This window comes from Hetaerina americana, unplaced genomic scaffold, assembly GCF_022747635.1.
Source record: "Hetaerina americana unplaced genomic scaffold, ioHetAmer1.1.p SCAF_8, whole genome shotgun sequence".
Taxonomy (NCBI): domain Eukaryota; kingdom Metazoa; phylum Arthropoda; class Insecta; order Odonata; family Calopterygidae; genus Hetaerina; species Hetaerina americana.
The window spans coordinates 79,562,396-79,588,308 of record NW_027287427.1 but is presented as its reverse complement, the minus strand read 5'-3'; the positions used below and the strand labels follow the sequence as shown (position 1 = coordinate 79,588,308).

The 25,913-nt window shown below is 35.4% G+C and overlaps 1 protein-coding gene across 1 annotated transcript in view; it reads left to right on the top strand.

Annotated features, from left to right (window-relative positions):
• The first annotated feature begins 754 nt into the window (after positions 1-754).
• mus301 (mutagen-sensitive 301) overlaps positions 755-25,913 on the top strand; it is a 32,318-nt gene continuing 7,159 nt past the window's right edge. The window contains exons 1-12 of the mRNA XM_071596578.1: positions 755-1,675; positions 1,758-1,936; positions 2,064-2,340; positions 4,090-4,295; positions 4,437-4,582; positions 5,756-5,996; positions 7,484-7,624; positions 8,005-8,350; positions 15,659-15,816; positions 17,655-17,750; positions 20,984-21,157; positions 21,264-21,377. Coding sequence (XP_071452679.1) covers positions 934-1,675; positions 1,758-1,936; positions 2,064-2,340; positions 4,090-4,295; positions 4,437-4,582; positions 5,756-5,996; positions 7,484-7,624; positions 8,005-8,350; positions 15,659-15,816; positions 17,655-17,750; positions 20,984-21,157; positions 21,264-21,377 — 2,820 coding nt within the window. The 5' untranslated portion in view covers positions 755-933. The remainder of the gene's footprint in view (positions 1,676-1,757; positions 1,937-2,063; positions 2,341-4,089; positions 4,296-4,436; positions 4,583-5,755; positions 5,997-7,483; positions 7,625-8,004; positions 8,351-15,658; positions 15,817-17,654; positions 17,751-20,983; positions 21,158-21,263; positions 21,378-25,913) is intronic.

The window sequence follows — 25,913 nt, the reverse complement described above, 5'->3', positions numbered from 1 at the left end:
ACCAACTTCCAGTAAGCTTCGAATGAATTATGGCAGTAGTTACAGTCAAATTAATGTTTAGTAAACATACGTTATTGTTATTAATCATTATTTAACTACTAAATGAAATAGATCCAGCGACCTTGTTTTTTCAGTTGTCAGTAATTCCCGGATGCATACAAAAATAAGGTACGATTAAAATATATATTTAAATAAAACTGAACGTAAGTTGGGAAAACGAAATAATACTTGTCCGGGAATCTTTTCGATAATTATTATGAGAACAATGAAAATATCGATTGGCAGTCATATAACATCTAAAATATTGTAATATTGTATTTATGTAGTTAATAAAATATTGGAATAGAATGTTCTGGGGAGTTAAAAGAAAAAAAGGTTCCGATTTGTTACGTTAGAAAAGGATTCGATACCAAAATCCCCATTTAAGGATACATTTTCTCTCTTACTTAACTGGAATGATAAAATAATCAACTTGGAAGAACCGTACAAAATCTGCGATTTTGCATTTAATCCGCTAGCGAATATTTCACTGCTGCTAGTGATACAGTTTTTGGTTTTCCCGCTTTTTGACATACTCAATCAGTTGTCATTCCCAAGTTGCCCGGTGCTTTATCTCGAAGTACGCTAGCTATTTCGATTTCAGAATCGACTGGTCGGTGATTCAAAATGTGAAGCTGTATGTTAGTATATTTCTCTCTATGTGGATTCGTATGTATTGAGTAGTTTCGAACGTTGACAGTTTCTTCGTTGAACAATTGCGATGGTTGCGTATTTCAGTTATGTATTAAATGCTTGATATGCTTCTTATGTGGAATATTTATGAATGTTAGGTAAAATGATATTCCGTTAAGTGTGCAGTTAGTAGGGCATTCAGTTATTTTGTACATGCAGATTATCAGCGTAGAATGAATCTTAGTCCAATTTACTAAAGAGATGACAATACTAGCCTGTAAATACCAAACGGAAAACAGGTACGTTTTTTCAGGGAACCTTTCGATGCAGTGCCCTGGAAAGGAAGATGAGGGAAAGAGACAGGTCCGGAAATATTCTCAAGATTGGAGTACTTCCTGTCGTTCAACCATTTTGTCTCAAGATGAATCATTTTTACACGGTGTTAATGTAGAAGATGTGGAGAAAGAGTATTGGACGAAAAAGTCAAAGAAACTCAAATTAGATGGCGAAATTTCAACCAGTTTTGTGAGTCGATGCTCGTCACCAGAACTGTTTGCAGAAGAAGATTTCGAAGATATCCTTAATAATCCAGCCAATTTCACCGTTGAATTATCAAATATTAATCATGAGGAGGGTGAAAAATCAGTTAACCCGACCGATACAAATTTTCAGTCTGATGGGAAAGTGGATTTGCGTGAAGAATACACATCGGATGTCAACGATAGGAATTTGTCCGACCCTGGCAGCACTAATCTCTCCAATGTCGATCAACCTCAATTAACGTTACAAGAAAAAATAAAATTAGCCCTACTAAATAATGCACGTAAAGTTTCCAAAACTGTAAAAACGGATAGTGAAGTGAAAATTCCTCAAAATGTGATGGTTAACATGGTCGCAAGCACCCGAGAGGAAACTAATTATTTTGAGGTTGGGCCTTTTTATGGTCTTCCCTCCAAAGTTGAAGAACTTATCCGAAAGTCGAAGGGAATTAGCAAACTCTATTGTAAGTATTATTGTTGTTTGTTGCATGTGTATTGTATGTTATCTTTAGTTTAATATTTGACCCTTTATTTTAATTTCATCAGCTTGGCAAGAAAAATGCCTAAATCTTGCAGTGGTCCGTGACAGGAGAAATCTGGTTTATTCTCTGCCAACTAGTGGAGGTAAAACTCTGGTGTCCGAAATTTTAATGTTCCGTGAGCTGCTTTGTAGGAAAAAGAATGTTATCTTCGTTCTCCCTTATGTATCCATTGTTCAGGAGAAGGTAAATAGCTTCATTTTTTAAATTTCAGTCATTGTCATATCTATATTTTCAATTTCTATAGAAAAATGTATGATGTAGCAGTATTGAAATAACCCTATAGTTATTTCTGATGCTCAACTTATTTCAGGTTCGTTCTTTGGCTCCTTTTGGTGTTGATTTGGGGTTCTTGGTGGAAGAATATGCTGCTGGTAAAGGGACGTACCCACCGCGAAAGAGGCGCCGTAAGCAGGTCCTTTTTATTGCCACTATTGAGAAAGCACATGGCCTTCTTAACAGTTTGATAGAAGAAGGTCGTCTCTCAGAGCTAGGTTTGGTGGTGGTAGATGAGTTGCACTTGATAGGTGAAGCTGGAGGACGAGGAGCCATTCTTGAATCATTTTTGATCAAAATCCTGTTTTTAAAAGGTAGGGAGATAAATCCTGTTGTGATTAAAATAATTGTTTTCAATCGTGTTATAATTTATTAACCTAACTCACCTGAATATTGAATAAAAACTGTTTAGCTTCCAGGTTTGCATGAGAATATTACCATACTTACTGGGATACTAACCATGCATTGTGAGACTGGGACAAGAGGTCTGATTTGCTTTTCAGTATTTGGTATTGCATGCATATGTTTTGTAATTAGTTACAATTTTGTTCTTTTTATTAACTCTGTTGTGTGTAGTTTGAACAGATGGGGTGAAATCCCGAATAATTAGGTAACACTGCCTTCCATATAACCATATGCAACACTTGAAACATACTAAACATTTTTATTTAAGCTTTCCGAATAAATTGTAAGTTTATTGATACAGTCGACTATTATATGAGGAAGAAGGTATTTTATTAATCCAAGTTGACTTCTTAACCCTTCCATCTAGTTCATTCACTGAAATGTGGAGGAACTGCTCATGACAGTGAAAGTTGCTGTTCCTGTTTAATGTATGGCCAACCAAAAATGGCATCCCACCTTGATTTTTGTTTGATATGAGCTAAGGGTGATGACGGAGTATCTAAATTGGGGAAATCTCAGGGAATTTTTAAACTGAAAATCTCAGGGATATTTGGTAAAATTTACCAACAATCTGGGAATTCCATGGAAAGAACCCAATCACCCTAGTAACTCACAGTGTAGCCTTGGATACTTTGATTGAGATGAGGCTTAACTAGTGACCCCCATGCAAGTTTTGTTGTTAATATGGAAGCACTGGATTTTTTTTCATGGTAAGATGATGTCAACTAGTTAGCATAGGGAGGAAGAAATGGATAGGATATGCGATCAATTATAAAACCGTGTCCCTGGAAGATAACATTTGATAATGATTTAAAATTGAGGAGCCTGAAACTATACTTAACATGCTATGACTTCAGTGTAGTGAGACATACATTGTTTTCTGAAGTCCTTGGAACATAAATATCAGATACTGAGAAGTGTTGGAACACCTATTTACTATTTTCAATAGACAAAATGATGGGTTTCTGTGTGAAAAATTCCTGTAGAAGAATCTTTCTGTAATAAGAGGGTATATATATAATTGCTCAATTTAGTATTTTTTTATCAATGGCCAGGTTTTATCTTTTTAGTTGAGGTTCTATCTGTATAATGTTAATATTACTCTGATGTTTAAATATATATTCATGCTGATGATTATCGTGTCATTGGCTTGGTTTTGCTCCAAAACCGTAAATACATTTACCGTAATTGGCAAGTGGTAAGGTGGAAACTGTTGTTAAGGAAATAAGTCATGGATTGCCGTTATTATTTTTCATTAATTTAGTAGAATAATTTGCACTTTTTTTTAGCCTTCCATTTGCATCTGTCCGACACCTATATTACTTCTCAAAAATAATGGTTAGTGAAAATGATAACTTTGATCTGATAGACCAAGCATAGTTGAATAACAAGTTGAAGCAAAAATTAACTCTATTGCAATATCTAATGGGGCCAAAACTCAGGGAAATTTTATGCTGGAAATCTTAGAGAATTTTACTTTTCAGTTTCCATTGCAACCAAGATATGACACACATTCACTTACATGTACTTGTTTGCTGTTTCCTCATCCAATAAATGGCATTTAAATTTATATGTTTGCTATAATACTCTCACTTGATGATACTTCTGTAATTTCTCCCCTTTTCAATTTGGTAATTTTCAAATTAATATGATTTCAGAAAACATTCACATAGTTGGGATGAGTGCAACAATTGGAAACCTTGATGAAATTGCTGCTTTTCTCAAAGCAGAAATATTTTGCAATGATTTTCGACCCATTGAATTAAAGGAGTATGTAAAGTGTGATGATGCTTTGTGGGCTGTAAACAGATATTCGAAATGCACTGAAGAGGAGTTGAAATTAGTTCGGAAAGTTCAATGCAATGTAAGTACTTTGAGTATATTTCATAGCCAGATATTAAAACCAGTTTCAGTGCATGTTGGTAGTATCTTATTTGTAATGCAGACTTTTTACTTACCTTTTTTTTTTAAATTACATTTGGCTCTTTAAATGCCTCCATGGCAGTACACTCCTCAAATGTTGGCATTGGACCCAGATCAACTTGGCGGACTTGTGGCTGAGGTTGTTCCGAATCATTCTTGCCTTGTGTTTTGTCCTACTAAGAAGAATTGTGAAAATGTTGCTGTGCTTATTTGCAGATTTTTGCCAAGGTAGCCAAATATTCTCTGGTATATCAAGTGTGTTGTGCCTGATTTTTTTATTCATTCCATTAATAATTTGGTATTCGTCTTGCATACATACAATTATGTACCCATTGCTATCTTTTTCAGAATCAAGAATAGCTTTTTTTGCAGTAAAATCCAATTAAATGCTACTGATTACGATTATTTCATGCCTGAGACTTGGTTTTTCCTGATCCCCTGAACTTTCCTATAGGGGATATAATTTCATCTACCACTTAAGATGCACCACTAATCACTTAAAATGCTCATTTTTTCCCATTGCTAATGGATCACACAATTCTCTCTGAATGTTCTCCTTCACAACTCAGTTGGCAGAAAGTAGCAAATAGGTTGATTGTTAAATTAGTTTACATTATCTGTTGCCCGATCCTTTTCTCTCTCCACAACTATCACATCTCCATATAATGAAATGGATTATTAAACATTTCATCATTCATTTTCTTTTGTTTACTTTGTACAAATTTGATTGCATAAAAAATGTCCTTCGGCATAAGGTAGGTTGTAGCCAACATTTTTCATGTGGAAATACACAAAAGTAATATTTTGGCAGTGTAAAATATGGTATTTTGGAAGCAAGCTCTATAGGAATTAAGGTGTAAAGAATTAGCAGTGTTACTGAGTGATAGTTGCTAAATGTTTGGTAAGCAAGGAAAAGGGAAGAAAGGTATTAGAATTTTGGCTGTCATGATTGGGTAAAATATAAGAAGAATGGAGAGTTGGAAAAAGACCAGTTTTAGTTGAAGAAAAATTTTTTCGTGTTAAAACGTAAATAAATAAAATAATTTTCTGGTCTAAAAGCTTAATACAGGAAATATGATTGGTGACCTTAGACGTTTATCTTAAGTGTTGTTGATTGTTTTTTATTTTTTCAAGTTATAAAGTGGTTGAGAAGACCAGGGTAATGTGCAATGGTTTTCAGGGACTGTCCTATCTAGTAGAATAACTATAGTAAAAATATAAACAATTATGCCCATGGATTTTGGGGGAAGAGTGTATTTGTGCACAAGTGATATGCCACTATATGTGAATGCACTAATGATACGTAACCCAAGTAATAGGCTGCTGTATTTTTTAGAAATTATGTTTTAGTGGGTTGAAATATTTGGATATTGCTACTTATCTCTTGCATGGCACCTGCAGTGGAACATTGGATCATAAAGTTGAGGAAAAGCGAAGCCTATATAAAGCATTAGTGACTGAAGGGAATGGCTCTATTTGTCCAATTCTCAAGAAGGTTCTTCCATTTGGAATGGCATACCATCACTCGGGACTCACTGGAGACGAACGGCGATTGATTGAAGAGGCTTATAGACAAGGGACACTGTGTTGCATTTGTTGCACTTCAACTTTGGCAGCTGGTGTCAATCTTCCTGCCAAACGGGTGAGTAAATATTTAAGCTGGATATTTGGAGGGTCTGCATCATGTGAAGTTGGGTGTGTTGATTGCAATGTTATTCTTCACTATTCATTTTGGAATAAATAGTGGACTGGAGGGTATTTACCATAGAAAGAGAAAAATGTAACCCCTCTATTCACTCTCATGAATTTTGAATTAGTGAAAGATTAGGATTAGTAGATTGGATTATATTAAATTATTGAAAGTGGGTAAACGTAGGCGGCCCAAGGAAAGGAACCGGCTCCCCCCTATCCCGATGTGTGAATTTTGTGCGTCATTGTACTGGGTGAGCTCTACTCTCACCTAGCAAACCAAACTTTGGGTTCATAACTGTGGCTGATATATGTTATGAATGCACGTAAGTGTATTTTGGAGAACAGGTGGCACTGATCAAATCAATTACATTTTGTTCATTGATTGATTGATGGATCCTGAAAGGCAAGAGCAAATACGAAGTTTTATGGAGAAACAAATAAAACATTAACTATCTACCTTGCATTATTTTAATCAGTATCATATGATGTTAGTGATTTTTGTCAATATTCATCCTTTGCCAGTTATGTTTTTTTCCTGGCTACATGATTGGTTTAGCTTTCTTAGGAAAATATTTTATCCTATTCATTTGATGATAGTTCAGTGTTTTGTTAAACTGTAATTGTTTGTCCTATGTAAAAATGGCTGAAAATGGATAAAATTGATCTCCCATTACTTAAAAATGCAAAATTAATCACAAGGACAGGATAAGGTACAGTCTCTATTTATATCAGTTTATATTGTGGCCATATTTTCTGCATAGTTCAGTTTTCTGTGTTTTTTGATTATCTGTTTCTTGTCATGCATCAATTAGAATGGATAATTGAGAGAATATAGAAAATTTAGAGCTAGATTTAGTGGCTCACATTACTATGGAATGAATGTCTAATTTTACGTTTCCTTGAGTAATCTACATGTAAATTAGGGCAGCAATGCTTCCTTCTCCTTTTTGGTAGTGATCTTGAGGTAAGATAGTCAATAGGAGTACTGAAAAAGATCAAGGAATGGATCACTGTCATGAATATTGAAATTATGTGATTGAAGGCACTTCCTTGGTTGCATCTGCTGCAGGAATCAATTTGAATGGATTTAGGCCATGGTTGCTTCCCATCAAAAAAAAGCATTGCATTATGTTAACACAGGATCACTAGTCATCAAAATTGCTAATCATTCTTAAAATTTAAATAAGAAGAACAACAACAGCTCTGCAACCCATGTAAATTAGATTTTAAAAACCAACCAGAGGGTAGTATTCCCATTAACCTGCCTGTATTTAGGACAGCCATATTTGGCGCATTGACTCCTAGGCCTGATAACTCTAACTGGAATGCTGTAGAAACTGTTGTCAACAATAACAGAAAATGCGGTGAAACCCAACATAATGCCTTAGTACTATTCTTTATGTATGATTTTAATATGCTGTCATATTTATTTTTTAGGTAATTCTAAGGTCTCCATATATTGGAAACCAATTAATCAACTTGAGTCGCTACAAGCAAATGGTTGGCCGTGCTGGACGGGCTGGATTTGATAGCCAAGGAGAAAGTATCCTCATATGCCAGTCCAGTGAGAAGGATAAGGTATATAATATTTACCATTCAAGAATTAAAACCCCACTAGTTTTTCTCATATGTATGAGGGTGGTCCCAGACTTACCTGACCCAACAAAGAAAACACAAAAATTTTGGAAAAAAATGTATTTGTTTTTCAACATAAATTCCTTTCAACTCTATACACAAGCAAACTGCATTGAAGTGAAAGATTTTGGGTTCCTAACATACATACAATTATAATCAAATGCCAAAAACGTGTTTTAACAAAAGAAGGAATCAACATCTTGTTGAGAATGAGTAGAAAAAAGTTGAAATAATATGGCTTGTAAGTTGCTTGCTCATGTTTGATTTTGTTAATAATTATTCTGGCGAAATGAGTAATGCAGATAATTATTTCCTTCTCTTAGGTGAAAAACTTATTGAAGTCAAATATGGACGAAGCCAATAGTGGTCTAAGGGAAGTGGATGGCAAAGCTGCTGAAAATCTTGTGCTCAGTTCCATTGGATTAGGTTTAGCTGGCACTAGAAGTAGTTTGCAGAATCTGTTCAGCCACTCTTTGCTCAATGTCCAGGCTAAAAGATTGGGCCCAGAGGCAAATACAGTAGTTGACAAGGCAATTGCAAGGCTCTTGAAGATAAAAATGTTATCTCCTGTACATAAAAACTCACCATCAGATCCAAAATCTAAAACCATCATAATTGGGAAGGATACACAATTGACTGTGAGCAAGCTGGGAAAAGCTGCAATAAAAGGCAAGTATGAATATTTTTATAAAAAGGCAAGAATGACTGTAAACAGAGGTCATATCTGGTATTTGTGTCTACGGAAAATCCTCGTGGACATGCTCTTTTAATGGAAATATCATAATAGTATGTATCCAAATATGGACTTTGAATTACAGCAATAAATATTCAAATCCTCATTAAAAAATAATGCTTAACTTAAATGAATTCCCTTGAAAAATCATTTGTGAATGGATTACTCAGATTGTTCAAATACGTTCATGATTACAAATGAACTAGTGCCTTGGTTTCATGGCTTAAAAAAAGTATCACTTACTTTGAAGACATCCACCAAGAAATGGGATCTTTAGCTGATGTTATATTGTTGTATTTGGTGTATTTGTTACTGTCTGTTTCTAAGAGTATCTTTAAAATAGTATTTTGTTTTTCTCTTATGGGTCAGCAGCCTTTTACATATCAATAGGTTGAATTTTATAGTTCCCTAATAGTGAAGAGCCAAATTGAGTTCATCGGCCTCCGTGCATACATTAGCATACAGTTGAAATTCGGTGAAACAAAGTGAGATTAAAGTGAATCAACGAGTGCTTGGGGAGGAGTAAATGTTTTTAGTTATGGATAATCTGATTCCATTGGGTCATTAAAGTGAAATATAGAAGAGATTGGAAGCCTGTACACAAACAGTATATTCATTACAATCAATAGACATTAAATTAAATTCGACCTGAAGACGCTTGTTGAAACACGGGCGAAACTGTTGTCAAAAAAACAACCTACGTGGTGACATCCCGAGAATGAAGAGTCTAATTCCAAAGAAACTGCGGGAGATGCCGCAACAGTAACTTTTAACGGAGTCATCCGCTAATGTGCATTTCAGTGCAACAATTTCAGAGTGTAAAAATCATTCGCCTTGACTGGGATTCGAACCCAGATCCCTCAATATCCGGTTGAGTGCTTCAGCCACTTAAGCTACCGAGGCGTCCTCTTAAACTCAGAAATTTTGGGGCTTTTAAAGGAACAAGATGTTGTGACGAAATACCGTACATACAATGTCACAGGCATTCGTATTTGTGAGCGACGCGCCACAGTCCACGAGTACCATAAGTGTTTAGAGTTGGCTTTGATCTTGTAAAATGTGTATGGATACATTTTACCTGGGAAAGCCATTTTTTAGCATGTTATTTTGAAGTTGTAAAAGTTCAGTAAAAATCATTCACTATGAAGAAGCACAGGAACAATGACCATGAAATATGGTCAATTTTGAAACAAAATATACTGTCATGCTCATTCTTTGTGCTTCATGGCTTCACAAAGGGTCTGAGAGCAAAAGGTGTAAATACTCTTGGAAAGTACCTATCCAATTTCACTGGGCGTGAGAAGAGCAGTGGGTTGCAGATACACAATCAGTGTATGTCTTTTGAAATCAGCCTCAAGCCCATCAACTTGGAGTATTCTGACAATTGAATTACTTAGCATCAATTTTTTAGCACTTCGTGTATGCTGATTTTGGGCATGTAAAGTTAATATTTTTATTTATTATTGGTAATCAATTTTTAATGTTAGTCTTAGGATGAACACAGACTACAGTGGAACTTCTCTTAATGAGCACCTCGCATAGCAAGTAATTTGCATAATAAGGAAAAATATTTTGTCCAAAAATGATGTGCTTAATGAATGACTTTTTGCATAATGAGTGATGAGGAGAGGGGAATTCCTGGAATGATTGCTCGGATGCTACTTAAGTTTGTGTTCAACACTCATTCCTGGTGCACATTAGTGTCGCTAGTGATCTCATATTTCCCAACCTTGTGCTCAGGCATATTACATATCATGTTTTTGAGCAGTTTAATAATATTTTGTGCATAGTTTTAAAGCTGTCCCTGAAGAAAAATCCACAAGAAGACCATAAGAGAATAAAAATATCAGTGGAAATGAAAAGTAAAATCATTGAAAAGTGGGAACAAGGTGTTGATGGCTTATCTAGCATGTACATGGAATAGATTGGCATCAACAATTTGTATTTTCTTCAAGAACAAGGACAAAATTAGGGAGATAAATGCTTCAAAGAGAGTGACGAGAATATCTATACAATGGAAACTAATTATCAATAATGTTCAAAGGTTGCTTCTCATGTGGATAAACAAAAAGCAATCGCAATGTTACGTTTCGAACAAGAATATCATTTGTGAGAATACGGAAGTGATTTTCACTGACCTCAATAAGATGATGCCAGGATCATCTACAGCAAAGAAGTATATAATGGGTACCATGCCTGGTTTGAAAAGTTCAAGGGAAGAACCGGCATAGTCAGCGTTGTGAGGCATGGGGAGGCAGCAAGCTCAAATTCAACAGCAGCAAAGAACTTCATTGGTGACTTCAAGAAGCTCCTCAAAGAACTTCCCAGGAATAAGGTGCTACCTCTACTCTCCAAATCTTCAAATAGGCAATTCTAGGAGGAAGATATTCTGCGAGGGTAGGAAAAGAAACTTTGCACTTCAACATAAAAATTTAATACATGAGAGGTCCCATAAGTACCTGGCCTGACGTAGAGATGGCGGTAATTGTTTGAAAAATATCACTATTAAAAATAATAATAAATTTTATTTGTCCAGTGATCAAGTAGTTACAACTGTTACAATTGATATAAGACATGTCAGGGGAAAGTGGCAAAATACCTTCGTGTATACAAGACACATATGAGGCATAAGCAAGAAATTCAGCAATTGAATAAAACTTTTTTAATTTTAAGAACCAAAGTAGATTGACTTAAAATTCAGCCACACTTTTATGGGCCTTAATCTCAGCTGGGAGTTTATTATAAAGTTTAAGGCCCATAAAATTTGGGCCAGCTCCTGGCAACCACTCATTAGCCAAATGGCTCTTTTTTGGACCCTGAAAATAGCCAAGGCCATAGATGATGAACCCCAGTAAAGGATGCTATAGGCTATGTGAGAATAAAGTTCACCATTGTGTAGTGCACAGAGAACAGCCACTGAAACTGTGGATTTAATGGACCTTATTAAAAAGCAGGCCGAGCTTCACTTACTGGTTTAGTACTTATGTGTTCATTCCAAGAGATTTGAGAATTGATGTGGAAACACAAAAATTTGGTATTTTGTACCTGTAAGATCACCTTCCTGTCAACTTCAATAGAAAGTACTTTGCTTGCTTTATTTTTATTTGCAAAATATATTAGTTGAGACTTTTCTACATTCAAATCTAGGAAATTATTATGACACCTACAGAGTAAGGTCTGACTTAACCTGTTTCCACTTAATTATCAATTCATCAAAAGTAGGCGAAACAAGAATAATGTTGGTGTTATCAGCATATAACAAGGGGGTAGCACTGTTTATATGTTGAAAACTATCAACAAGGTCATTTATATAAGAAAGAAACAAGACAGGCCCAAGAACAGAGCCTTGAGGAATACCTTGATTAAGGACCTTACTTGGGGAAACAAAAGATGTACCATTTTTAGAAACAACCATGTGTTATATTTTATCAAATAGGTAGGATTTAATCCAAGCATTAGGTATGTCACGAATACCTATCCTTCGGAGTTTCTTGAGAAGTGGTCAGCACAATCGAAAGCTTTCGGGAAATCGAAAAACATTGCAGTAACTTCCATTTTTTTATCTAGAGCGTTTAAAGTCTGGGTTATTAACTGATAGTTAGCAGAAGTTGTAGATTTATGCTCCCTAAAACCATGTTGAGATGTTGAAAGGATATTGGAAACCTCTAGGTAAGAAATTAACCTAACCTAGGATGCCTTCTCAAATATTTTGCTGAATTGGTTCAGCAGAGAAATTGGACTGTAGGAGTTAATGACATGTCTATTGCCCTTGTTTTTATAAAGTGGAATTACTTTTGATGCCTTCAGAGGAGATGGAGACACTCCTAATCGGAAAGATTCATTCAAGAGAAAATGAAGTTGATAGATTGCTTAATAATGTAACTGGGAATTCCATCAAAACCAGAGCTTTGCTTTGTACCTAGATTCTTCCCTATATTTTTTAGTTCAGACTTTGTGAGGGGATAGAGAAATAGGGACTTTGAGTGGGTAGCAGCAATGGCTTCTAAATTAGGAGAGTTGCTCTGCTTGGCAATAGAAGAAGGTTGAAAGTGATCAGCGAAGTTACGGGCAAGTTTGGAAAAGTCTGATATAATAATTCCTGATGAATTATTAGTCTAAATTTGACTGCTTTCTGAGTTTTTTCTGGAGGTATTAATAATTTTCCATATTTCTCTAGATTTATTATCAGAGTTAATGATCCTATGGTCATTTTAATAACGTTTAGTTGACTGTAGCATTTGATGCTAATGCTTTTTCCTTTTTGCATATTCAGTCTTTAAGTTCACAATTAGTTTTACTAGAAATTAACCAGCTGTTTAAGATGTTGAGCCATGAAACATATTTCACTACTTATCCAAGTTTTACACTTGGGAGACTTGGTTCTTTGGTTCTCTGTAGCACTATTTACCCCCCCCCCCCCCTTGTCCTAAATACTTTTATGATGACATATGATAAATCATCTCAATGGAAATGAAACATTTTATCTTCGCTCCGATATAAGATTCTCCGTAGCAGCCCTTTTGGCGTTGATCAGGAAAGACTAGCAGTTACAATGATGACATAACTATTGATTCCGCTGGACTTACATAGTCAAAAAACAAAGATTATCTTTGATAATTTTTGTTTTTATCGCTTGTTTTATGTTTGTATTTATTTCTTTGTGACAACATAAATCCACCTGATGATGATTCACCGCATCGAAACCATGGTCATGTAATGTACAAAGATAATCCCAGGCGTACCCCACCCAACAAAGAAAACGCTAACATTTTGGAAAAAATTGTACTTGTTTTTCAACAATCTCCTTTCAGCTTTATACTCTTTTCCCAGTGATGTTCAATAAGTTCGCTACCCTTTTTATAATAAGAATTGTCTTGCTCCTCGAAATAGCCATTAGCAGGTGACATCACTTCACAGTAAAAATATCTTAGACCACTGAGCCATTTTTTCAAGTTTGGGAACAAAATAATCCGAGGGGGATAAATCTGTTGAATAGGGTGCATAAGGCAGAAATTCTAACTTTCACTCATGAATTTTGGTCATTGCAATAATGGATTTGTGAGCTCGTGCATTATCTTGATGAAACAACACTTTCTTCTTAGCCAAATGTGGCCGCTTTTGCTTGATTTCTTCACTCAAATGTTGCAATAAGTTTGCATAATACTTGCCGTCGATAGTTTTTCATTTTTCAAGAGGGTTAATGAAAATTATCTCACGCACATCCCAAAAAGCCGATGCCTGCAGATGAAATGGTCTTTGCCTTCTTTGGAAGCAGTACTCCCTTTAGAAACCATTGTTTTGATTGTTCTTTTGTCTCGGAGGCGAAGTAATGGACCCATGTTTCAGCCAGGGCTATGAAACTGCAAGAAAAATTCTGTTTTGTTGCTGTGATCTAGGCAGCCCGTATGGCCTCATTTAAACTCTGCTACCCAATATTTTACTGTTGTAAATGAAGGAGCAGACTAGCCCGAGTAGAATCCAGTTCAGCTTTTATATTGGTTGAGCTGAGGCTTTTCAAATAATAGTATTGTACCACATAACAATGACCAATTTTCTCCATTTTCACAAACTCACTGAAAACGTTCAATATTGATGGCTACCAAACAAATACTACATAACATACCATCTTCAAGCTAGCAAAATATGCTTAATAGATTGTATACTTTCTAATTGTTAAGATGGCACGTCATGATGAGAAAGTCTGTGTAGCTCCTGTGTAAAGGTTGTCAAACGACTGGACCAAATGGTTTCCTGTGATATTTGTTCATGCATTTTTCATTTCAAGTGCACGAGTCTCTCTGATGTATGTTTGCGAGCACTAAACGACAACAGTCATTTTTTGGAAGTGTTTAAGCTGTTGGATATCCAAGGTCTCGTCATCCAAAATGGTGGCCGATATTCAAATACTGAAGAGTGATTTGGCTGGCTTAAGGGTGATCACGAGACCTACTTGGTCTCGGAACCACGGCGGATGCAATTATCCCACTCAGCTCCATTGGTGAAAAAAGATAGTTTGGTTGATGCAGTGAAGAATGTTCCCGGCGATATTCCCAAGTTTTAAAAACAAGATGCCTAGTGATCGTCATAAACCTCAAATGGATACGTTATCCGTGCTTTGTAGTTCTGATTCTTCCTTGAAGGCTGAGGGTGCATTGGTGGATGATTCTAAATTGTCTTTTAGTGACGCAAACGACAATGATGGTTTTATAGAGATGAAGCACTTGCAAGCAAGGCACCATAACATCATATACAGAAAAGTGACAGACGTTAGTGACTGTCCGTTTAAGGGTAAAACAAAAATATATCATATTCATGTGTGGAAAGTTCAACTGATGACCACGATGGAGGATGAGACAACCTTATAGTAATACTAAGGCAAGCTTCTAAGTAATATAGAAATGTGTGATAAAATGTGAGTTTATATATAATGTTACGTTGATTGGCATCTGATGCGCAGAAGAAGAAGATATCCTGTCATGGGGAAAATCCTTATGCTCATCTAACCAAAATGTGAATGTATATTTCATTTTCATCATGAAAATTTGTCAGCAATAATAAGAAAGCATGACCAATACTCAAGCATTTTCTGCAAAAGGTGTGCGATGCACAGAAAGGTAATGGTGCAAGCAAAAAACATACCTCATGGGTCAATAGTTCGGCCCGTTAGCTCTAAAAGGGTTAAATAATATTTTCTTCGGCCCCTTACAACTGAAGGAGATATTATTTATATTGGTGGTCTTAAAAAGGCCATTAGAAGCTCAATTTATCCTATGTCAACCTTTCCCTAATTATGAATTATTCATAACCTTAGAATTTAGATTGCTCAAAAAATTTGTATGCCCATCTGATTTACACTGAAACATCTTTATGTAGATTAATTACACTCATTTGAATGATTTTATGTGAAATTCAATGATAACAAAGATTCTCATGGTCCTCTAATACTAAAAAAAGATTCATAACATTTTTTATTCATACTAGAGTCAATTCCTATTATTATAACTGATTGGAAAGATTTTTCATTTATTCTTGATTTTGTCTGCCAACAAAGTAGAAAAGTGATACAGCCTGGAAAACTGTCACTGTAGTAATGGAGTTGGTGGTCTACATGCTTGTCATAATTTGGTTGTGTTATATCTGATCCTAAATCTTGAAGAGCTAAACTTTGAAAAATTTTCGAGTAATTTTGGTGGCTATTTATGTACATTTTTAAATTTATGCAAACACTTTCTTATTTTCTCCAGGATGCATTGATATAACTCTTGCTGATCAGCTTTACAAAGACCTGAGACAAGCTCAGTGTGGATTGGTTCTGCTCAGTGTTCTGCATCTCCTGTATCTTGTCACCCCCTATGACATAGCCTCATCAATCAAAATGATACCAAATATTTACTACAATGTTGTACGTACAAAATATGACATCATTATCATTGACTGAATCAATTCATGTTTTTAGATTTCTTTCATTGATTAAACTGCTTATTTGCTCATGACATTTTTCTCATGTTGAAGAGCTGTTGTGTGATCGCTTGACTATGACCAGCTACATTTTCACATCTGTATATTTAAGATTCTCCTTAATGGAATCTATGATTGCCATATGAATTAATTAGGTCAATAAATTTCAATGGGTCGAGGTTTGTTGTTAACATTTGGGTCATCCTTGACCTTCCCCTTGTTACAACTAATATATCTATCCATAGCATTTTTTGCCTTCAAGAAAATAGGCAATTTGTTTTGACAGTGTTTTGCATATGTGTAACATTTGAACATATGTTTGGTGCAAATGAGCCCCTATACACGTGGTTTAGGCAGTTATTGAAAATTTGGAAAACTCTAGGAAGTGCGTTTTTCTAAAAAATTCGGTGAATTTGGTGGATATTCTGGAAAAATCCCCATCTGCCATTTTTGGAGTCATTTGAGAGGTGATATTAATTCAAGTGTGGGTATCTCTGATTTTTTCTACAGCATTTTATATACTTGACCCTTCATAGAGAGAGCCTGCTTCAGGATTGAAAAAATTGAAGCAGTGGTTCATGCTTTACATGAAAATAAGTGTCTCCTCATTGTTTTCTGTAATTTTTATTTAATATTTGATTAGTTTAATTTGTTCATTTTTACCTTACCTAATGTGGATAATCTAAAAAAATATTCAGTTAAGGATATTGCCATTTGAAAAATGTCAGTGAACTTGTGCATATTTCTGCTTGTGTCGTAAGTAAGCTGTGTATACTAACTAATTTATTTTTGGTTCCTTAGCATGACATCTGTTCACATGTAAAAGTACAAATTGTAGTTTTATAAATAATTTAGTTCATGCTAAAATACAGTAGTAAACTTGGACAATTCCATATACATGGAGAAATCTTGGAATCATCATGTTGAAAGTTGAATTGGATGATTTATAATGATGATGTTTATTGGTTCCTAAAAGATGTGTTTGATACATGTCTGGAACACATCACATTGATTGCAAATATTGCAGACTAACACAATAGAGTTTGAATAAAATTGTATTTAGTTCGCATCTTTTTTGGGGTGAGTTTGAGACTTGATAGTCATCCCTTCGATGATAGTCCTTGTACATTATGTTGAAGGCATTAACATCACCCAAGTCTTCGGTGGAGGTAAACCCACCTAGGTAGGCGAGAAGATTACCCCGCTGCCACTGGGGTTGGCAAGTCAATGCCCAGTCATTAAGAAATAACAGTAAATAGAAGCAGTAACGGGGTGCATAAGAATAAAATTATTTATCAACAGAGGGGGGCATGAATTCATCCACTACATAGCATTCATGTTAGCACTCAAACTGATGAAGTTTAGCCTTAAATGATGAGAAAAAATGACCATTTCCCTTAGTTTTTAGGTAGTATTTTTTCTAGGGATTGCTATATTAATGCAGTGGAAATTGAAAAAAATATCATCTTGGTGTAAAATGTACAATTTTGAAAGAATCTTTTCTCTTAGTAAAATTAAGTTCACGAAAGAAAAAAAGAATGTTTGGAATTTTTACTTAAAGGTCATAAACAAACTAAACCATGCACCGCTACTGAATTTGGAATACTGTCTCATATACCTCATAGAATTTTCTTTGTGTGTATCCTGGTTTTTTTGGTCTGTTTGACATGCATGTTTTGTGCTAGGCTTTTGATTTTGAAAATGAATTTCATTTGTGTTATTTTATTTCAGCTTATTATATCAAACCATTTTCTTATCATTTAACTCCATTCATTTTTCTAGTATATGCAGCTTACCCCAGAAGACCTTCAAACTGCTTATGTTTTAGGGGTTAATGAGGCTTGCGTAATGGGGATGATGACTGGCAAGAGTTTGAAGGTGAATATTATTATCCCAAATTTAACATATTTAAAATTAGTTTTTTCATTCATTACCTCTGGCATGGTGACATTGATGTATTATGAGTTGAATAGCAAAGTGTTAAGTTTTAAATTTTAATGGCATACGTTTTATCTTCCATGCTGAATTAAACCTTAAGTCTTTAAATTCAATTCATAGATATAATTGCTGATAATTGCTTGCTAAGTAAAAAATCATGATGAAAATCACATTTTTATCTATTAAAAATGGTAGAAAGTAGATGGACACATTTTATGTCTGTTTAACTGTTGTGATCCTTTTAGCAATTAAACTGAACATTTCTATCAATAGATACTTCTGTATTATGAAGAATGTTTGAGGGGAAAATGGTTAATATATTGTAATTCAATGTCTTTCTTTGTACTGCTTGATACTATTTGATACTAGCCATTATGCTAAACTAAAAAAATATTAATACTTTTGATAAATTCACTGAAACAAAATCTCGATGAAAACTGATATTCACTCAAATAAATTCAACCACACAAATAATTTCATTTTTTTACATTTCATAGCATAAAGTTATAAGTGTAATAACCATCCTTTATGTCATTCCGTGCACTGAAGCCTTATATATACACACATACATATTTAACAAGTCATCTTATGGCTGTTGTGATCCAATAATTTATGCAATATATGTGCAAAGAATTATGTATAAGACGGTGTAGCACATTGAAAGGTGATTGTCAGTATGTCATGGTTTTACGGACCACTTCCAGATGAACCAGTCATAATATAATTGGCATGGGGTTATACCATGCGTTAACACTGAGCAGAAAGTTGAAATTGATCTGGGCTGATGTGTTACATTTATTTTAATTACCTTTGGCAATATCAGTTTTTCCTAGAAATTTGATTAGTATTATCAGTGCATCTTTTAGAATTCCAGAAATAAGTACATCTAAGGGGTTGGAATATGGGTGCTGCATGACTAAAGACACTTTATTTTAGCACTGCCTTTATTCCAAGAGTGCATAATTATGTGCTAATGTTTATTTGCTAATATAATATCAATGACGAAGCCAATGCCATTATTGGTTTATGTTAAGTTTGGCATTTTTTTTCCTTTAATATCAGAAAAAAATTGTAAATAGAAAAAAGTTTGTGTACATAAGCTGCTGTTAAGTTGTATAATGTAGCATCATGAAAACATTATTCTTTAGATTGAGTATGGCAAAAAGCATGTATCAAAGTACAGCTAAAAATCGATGTTATTAGTAACTATTAGTGGTATAGCTCCTAATGTGCTTTGACACTATTTTCTTGGTTACCAATCTGTCAGTAGTTTCATGGCTGGTAGTCAGTGATTGATGATCATGACTTGCATTTGCCCCTTTGATTTTTATTTCTCAATTTTGTTGACTTTGCAAAATCAGTAATCAAAGAAATAGTCAGCAGTCAAGTGTAGTCATGGGTGAAACCAGACCTGTATGTTGATAGAAATGACTCATACTACCTTGATCAAAAGTTTCCCGGAATTTATTCAGAAAATTAAAAATACAAGTTTATTCATCTAAATCTATATTGTCCCCTTCAAAGTAATCCCCATCGACTGCAACACACTTATGCCAGCGCTTGATCCAATCCTCGAAACATTTTTTATATTCGGTTTTCGGTATGTCCATCAGTGCTTCCTGCGATTTTTCCATTACTTCCTCTCGGCTGCTAAAACGCGTTCCCCGTAATGGTTTTTTAACTCGATTGAACAGAAAGAAGTCACAGGGAGCCAAATCAGGTGAATTCGGTGGCTGTTGGATGGTATTTGTTGCATTTGTCGTCAAAAAATTACGAATAATGATAGCACTGTGCGACGGTGCGTTATCATGGTGCAAAATCCACGAGTTTTCTGCCCACATTTCTGGTCTCTTTCGGCGAATTGCTTCACGCAAACGTCTCATAACGCCCAAATAATACTCTTTGTTTACTGTCTGGCCTTCTGGCAAAAATTCATGATGCACTACACCGTTGTAATCCATGAAAACCGTCAGCATTGCCTTCTTTTTTGACTGAAAACGACGTGGTTTTTTTGGTCTCGGCTCATTTGGTGAACGCCATTCACTTGCCTGATGTCTGGATTGCGTGTCGTACTCATAAACCCACGTCTCGTCTCCAGTAATGATCCTTTTGATGAATGTGGGATCGGATTCAGCCTCGCAAATCATGTCTTTTGCGACGTCAACACGGTCTCTTTTTTGCATGAAATTGAGGTCTTTTGGCACCAACTTTGCTGCTACACGACGGAAACCCAAATCATTAACCACAATGTCTTGGGCGGATCCATAGGCAATGTTCAAGTCCTCCGCTATTTCTCTGATGGTTAATTTGCGGTTATTGACCAACATTTCTTTTACTTTATCAATTTTTTCACCGACTTTCGATGTCGATGGTCTGCCACTGCGTTCATCATCTTCGATTGACTCACGACCACTTCTGAACCGCTCGTGCCACTGGTAAACGACCGTTTTTTTAGAGAATCGTTGCCGAAACACTTTTCCAACATTTCCAACGTCCGTGCGCCACTAAATCCGTTTTTTACGCAAAATTTAATACAAGTTCGTTGTTGCAAATTTAAATCCATTTCTGCAATTGTAAAAAATCGCCAACACACACAGAGATAGATGTACTCTTGGCTACGTAACTTTTGCAAATGTCAAGTTATGACACTAAGATTTAAAGGGAATATCAACAACAGATGTACCAATTTAACAAAAAAAACAGAACTCAAATCGGAACGATGGGAGCGCCACACGGTGGTTATTCCGGGAAATTTTTGATCAAGGTAGTATAGTGAAATAAGTTTCTTTCTGGCTTCCCACCCAGAGGGCCCGGGCTAAAATCCCGGCGGTGGCAGAAATTTCAGGGGTGTCCCAATCCCTACTTGAGGTGCTTTGTGGAGGGCACTTTGAGTGAGTACGCCATCCGTCGAATGAGACATTAAGCTGTGGACCGTGCTTTTCGTTAAGAGTAGGCTAATGGCGATACCGGGTTTCTCTCCAACCTTCATCCTTTCCTGTCCAACCATAACGGTGCAACTGGCCTCAGCTGTCAGTCACCTCAGCTAAATACTACTACTGCTGCAATATTTTGAGTGGATGCGCTTATACTGCAAAAATATTTTGAGTGGATGCGCTTGTAGCACAACAAAAAATCATAATTTTATTTTAATCATGTTCATATTACTATTCCAGGGTATTTCAAAAGGGGTTCTGAATCGTTTTTATGTGACATTAATACTTAGAGATCTCTGGAATCAGCTCTCAATATGGGAAGTATCCCAAAAGTTTGAAATAAACAGAGGAATAGTGCAATCTCTAATGAATAAAGCTGCTTCTTTTTCATCAAATGTTTTACATTTCTGCCAGGTATGTTATACTCTAGTTTGATGTACTTTATTTATAAGCTTTATTATTTTTGTATGTGCTCTTTGCATATAACTTATTCAATTAAACCTTTTATTGTATTTTTCAGGAATTTGATGAATTCTGGGCTTTCAATGATATGCTCCTAAATTTTTCCAAGCGCCTTTCACATTGTTGCCATGCAGAACTGTTACCACTGATGGATTTACCTGCTGTTAAAAGAGTAATTCAATTCTTTTTCTATCACAAATTATTTAGAGTTAACGTTCTTAGGCCTGTCATCCTTGCAATTGAATGCAGTATTTTGTCTATTTACGCAGTGGCAGGTGGTGGTTTTTCAATGAAATCATGGGGGAGGAAGTAATTTTTTCTCAATTTAATGAAATGCCTTTATTTTTTTAATGTCTGGATAGTTGCCCCGCTGGTCACCAGGGCTACCCAAGATGGCTCACTAATTTAAAACATTTCTCTGGAGTATGATTTGTGCTCCATAGTTTTCATTCATATGGGCATTTGATGTACCTAAAAATCCTCTTACTGCAGCAATTCTTTCCCACATGGGAAGCTGATGCTTGTGATTGTTTTGAACCTTATCAAGCCATTTGGCCCTTGCAAACCAAGGAAGGAGTGAAATTGGCGGGGGAAGGCACTGAAGCACTCGTAGTTGCCACTTATCACATGCATTGCATGCAAGACAGACTGCATATCAATCTTGCTGCACCCTTTGGTCTTGATTGCCTCATTACTCAGAGTGATGTGGCAAAAGTGTGCATGCATGAGCAATTTTTACTAATCTGTGCTACTTGGTAGAGGAAGAGGGTAGTAGTGGTTTTAGGGGAGGGAACCGACAGTTAAGGTCATTTGCACCATTGGGGATGGATGGGAAAGGAGGAGAAGGGTGGTGAGAAACCCGGCATCGACATTAGCCTGCTCATAATAATGGCACCAAGGGTTTGCATTTTAATGTCCCGTCCAATGGATGGCGTACTCACTTAAAGTTCTCTCGACAAAGCACTTAGAGTGAGGATCAGGATACCATTGAAAAATATCTGCCATCTCCAGGATTCGAACCCAGGCCATCTCGGTGGAAAGTCAGTATGTTAGTCACTGCACCATCCTGTTCCCCGGTTGTATTGAGGGAGTAGAAGTGATCACTAGGTAGATAATGGGGCCTCTGAAGTATTTTTTATTAGGAGGGGAGGTATGAACTTAGGCCAAAATGGTTGAATGGATGCTATGGTGTTTTGAAATCATATCTAAATCCCTTTCTTTTTATTCCTTATATATACCTATACATACCTTACCTTTTACATACCTCGAGTTCTTCTGAGTGGACAGACTGGAGAATTTTCTTGAAGGAATGAGAAAAATGTGATAATAGGGTCTTAGTGAAGCACACCATGATAGTTTTTGTGTATTCATATATTTAAGTTTTATAACTACGTAATTAGAGAAATGATGTAATTTAAATCAATTCAATTGCATGCTTCAATTAGAACAAAATCTTCTTTTCTGAATTCTTACTAGAGCATTTTATTTAATATGTATGTACATTTTTGTATTGCATTCAGATTGATACACATTGGGACACATGAACTGTCATTTGTTTAGGTTATTTAAAAAATTAAGATACCTTACAAAATGGAAAACTGAATACCTTATCAATACTACTTTCTAAGTACCATTCGAGCAGTGGCTGTCTTGGTTGCTGATGTCTGCTGACCCCAGCCTGCTTGACCAGTTGCTCAATATCAGAGCTTGGGGTTGCAATGAGTGATTGAACGTATGGGCTACAGGGAAAGGTTGATAAATGATACTGGATGACATAGGAAAAGAAAGGATTTGTCACAGCTGTTCAGCTAATGTTGAGGTGGAAAAAAAAACCTGTACATAATTCCAGTATTCTATTCCCGCCTGAATCTCTGTCGGGTTATTGGTCTAAAGATGAGCAATTGCAGTTTTTAATTACCTAATAATTTTTTTTTCGTGTAAAAGCTACAATAACTTTTTAGACTCAATGTGATAATATACAATCTATTATTAATTTACATCTTTGATCATGTATTAAAGGAGAAAATTACTTGCTATTATGAGAAGATAAATGATTGATTTTTAATGTCAAATGTGGTGTCAAAGACCATCAGTTTTATCAGGCATCACAGTAATGTACTAAGAATTGATTAGGATTATAAAATATTATAATGTTTTTGTTATCGATTTACATTTTTAATTAGCATAATCCCTAAAAATAACTAGTGCAAAAAGAGTAATTGATTTAGCCGTGGCTTCTGTAAAAGAATCATGGTTCTCATCAAATGTAATAGACGTATAAAACAGTAGAAACAACATACCTATGGTTTAGAATGATGTGCTGTCCATGCATAAGATAAGATAGGCTGCCTAACTGAAATAAACCCTTCCAAGCTCAGAATAAACTGAAGCTCTGTAAATGTAAGTGAGAAAAATGAAAACAGAACTCATCACTACTGAAGAGGGATTAAGTGCAAACTTTTTGGAAGCTGCAACTGAAGAAGAGAAACAAATGAGTGTAGTAGCTTGGCTGAAAAATTCTAGGCCATACTTCTTTGGCCTTGTCTTCCTCTGTTTAGCATTTAGCCATCAAATATGTGATGTTTTATATCATGTTGTATTGCTTCCATATCTGTCCTCAAATTTCCTCAATCATGTGGAACAAAAGTCATGGGTTTACATTGATAAATTAATCCTTTTGTTTACATTGTGAACTCTCATACTGGAAGAAGGTATATAAAGGTAGGGCTTGCCACTGCAAACAAAGGTATAAACAGTGGAAGGAACAGTGGAATTTGCACAGTGGGTAACTTAACGAGAATGGTCAAAATAATATTCAGCCTAGTAACTCGTAAGTTTGAAAGGCAAATTGGAACACCTGGAAATTGAGAGTGCATCTTCTTGCATTTAGCTCAAATTAAGCTTCCTTTTAACATCTTAATGTGGTAGTAAGATAGAAGTGTAAATCTGGAACAAAAATGTTTCTTATAGCTTATTCTATCATTTTAAATTTTACTAATAGTTAAGGGAAATGATCCTATTAACTATGATTACACTTTGGTATTAGAAATGCTTGTTATATAGAGATTTGTATGGTAAGCATTTCTGCTGTACCTAAATAAGCACTAAGCTTTAATTTCCTACATAAAATCTCAAGTGTTGATTTCATGTCTCAATAAAGCTTACATGCTCTTTCGAGCAAAGTGGACTTGTACTACTTGGTACTGAATCAGAGCACTTCCTTACCATATGGAATAGTGTTTAAGAATGTACCAACATAAAGTTTCATTTCTGATATCCTGTAAATCACTTTTAATGAGTGATTTTCAACCAGTTTTGAAATACAATATCATCACTACTTCAGTGTATATATTTGCCCTATGTTTTTACCTTTAAGATTACTTAAAATAATAACTCTATTGGGGAGGAGTGTCATAAAACTTAATGAGGAAATAAAGCTTTTATAGTGGTAATTTGAAAATGTTCATTGACATAATAAAATTAACCTTTTTTGTTATATAAACAAATACATACGATATTACAATAACAGAGTCTTCTTGTCGAAAACTCAGGTCTGTTAAGAAGAAATTTCACAGCTTTTAAGAACATCTCGGAAAAAATTGCACTATTTAATCACTGAAGTTCACTTTTCCTATTTCACATCCTGACCATATTTGATGCAACTTGTCACCCAATTCAGAAGTGTACAACAACAAAATAAGACTGGTAATACTAGACATAACATCTCACAATCTAAAAGTAGTTAATAAACATGGTCTGTTGAAATGTTGCTGTGGTGGTAGCACCAGCATGAAAGGGTTAGTTATTTTGCTGCTAGAGTATCAATCCCTAATGCTTCTCGAAACCCAAATTATGTATGTGAAGCACTCATTCAAACAACCCTGGACCACACAGCAAACACACAACCACACTCCGCATCTGCCATTTTTCAAGTCTTTGGTGCAGATCAAGAAATTCCAGAGGTGTCCACAAGTCTACTTACTCTCACTACATTCAAAAATTGAATGAGTGCTATGTATGTATCTGAATAATTTATTGTGTAGGCCTTCCGCTGTAATTGTTTCCTTTAGTTGTAATCTTCAGTAAACTGTCATGCTTCAAGTTGGGTATAGTTGTTTTTTCCTTTTTACTTATATTCCAAAGGCCACTCTCTTTTTCCAAGTGCTGTATTTCCCCACCCATTAGGTGCATCAAGTTAGAATTTATGAATAAAACTTGGATCAGAAATGAAATATCAAAGTATTTTGAGCTTAACACTTAAAACGAAGAAAACTGTATTGTTTGATGAAAAAATTAGCATCTACACACACATCAATATTAATTCATCGAATCAACCCAAAAATTCATTATCTCTGGTCCAAAATGCCTTTCAAGCTGCCTTGTGTCTGTGTTATGAAGCGCGATTCTCAAATATATATGCCATGCTGTTTGAAAATCTTCTCTCCTTAAGATCCCATGAGGTTATTATCGTTTTAACTTTTAATGCTATTCTTAGTTTCTGTTATTATTTTGATATTGTCAAAATTTGCTTTAAAAGTAACCAATTTCTATGCCTTTATGACACTCTCATACTACTTAAGCGTGAGTGGCTCTAGACTTCAAGTTTATTAGGAGAGATAGAATGTGTGTATGTGCATGAATCAGTAGAGGGGTGACATCTGTGGTAGCCCAACATGTAATAAGTTTTGCAGCAGCACAACATGTGAGG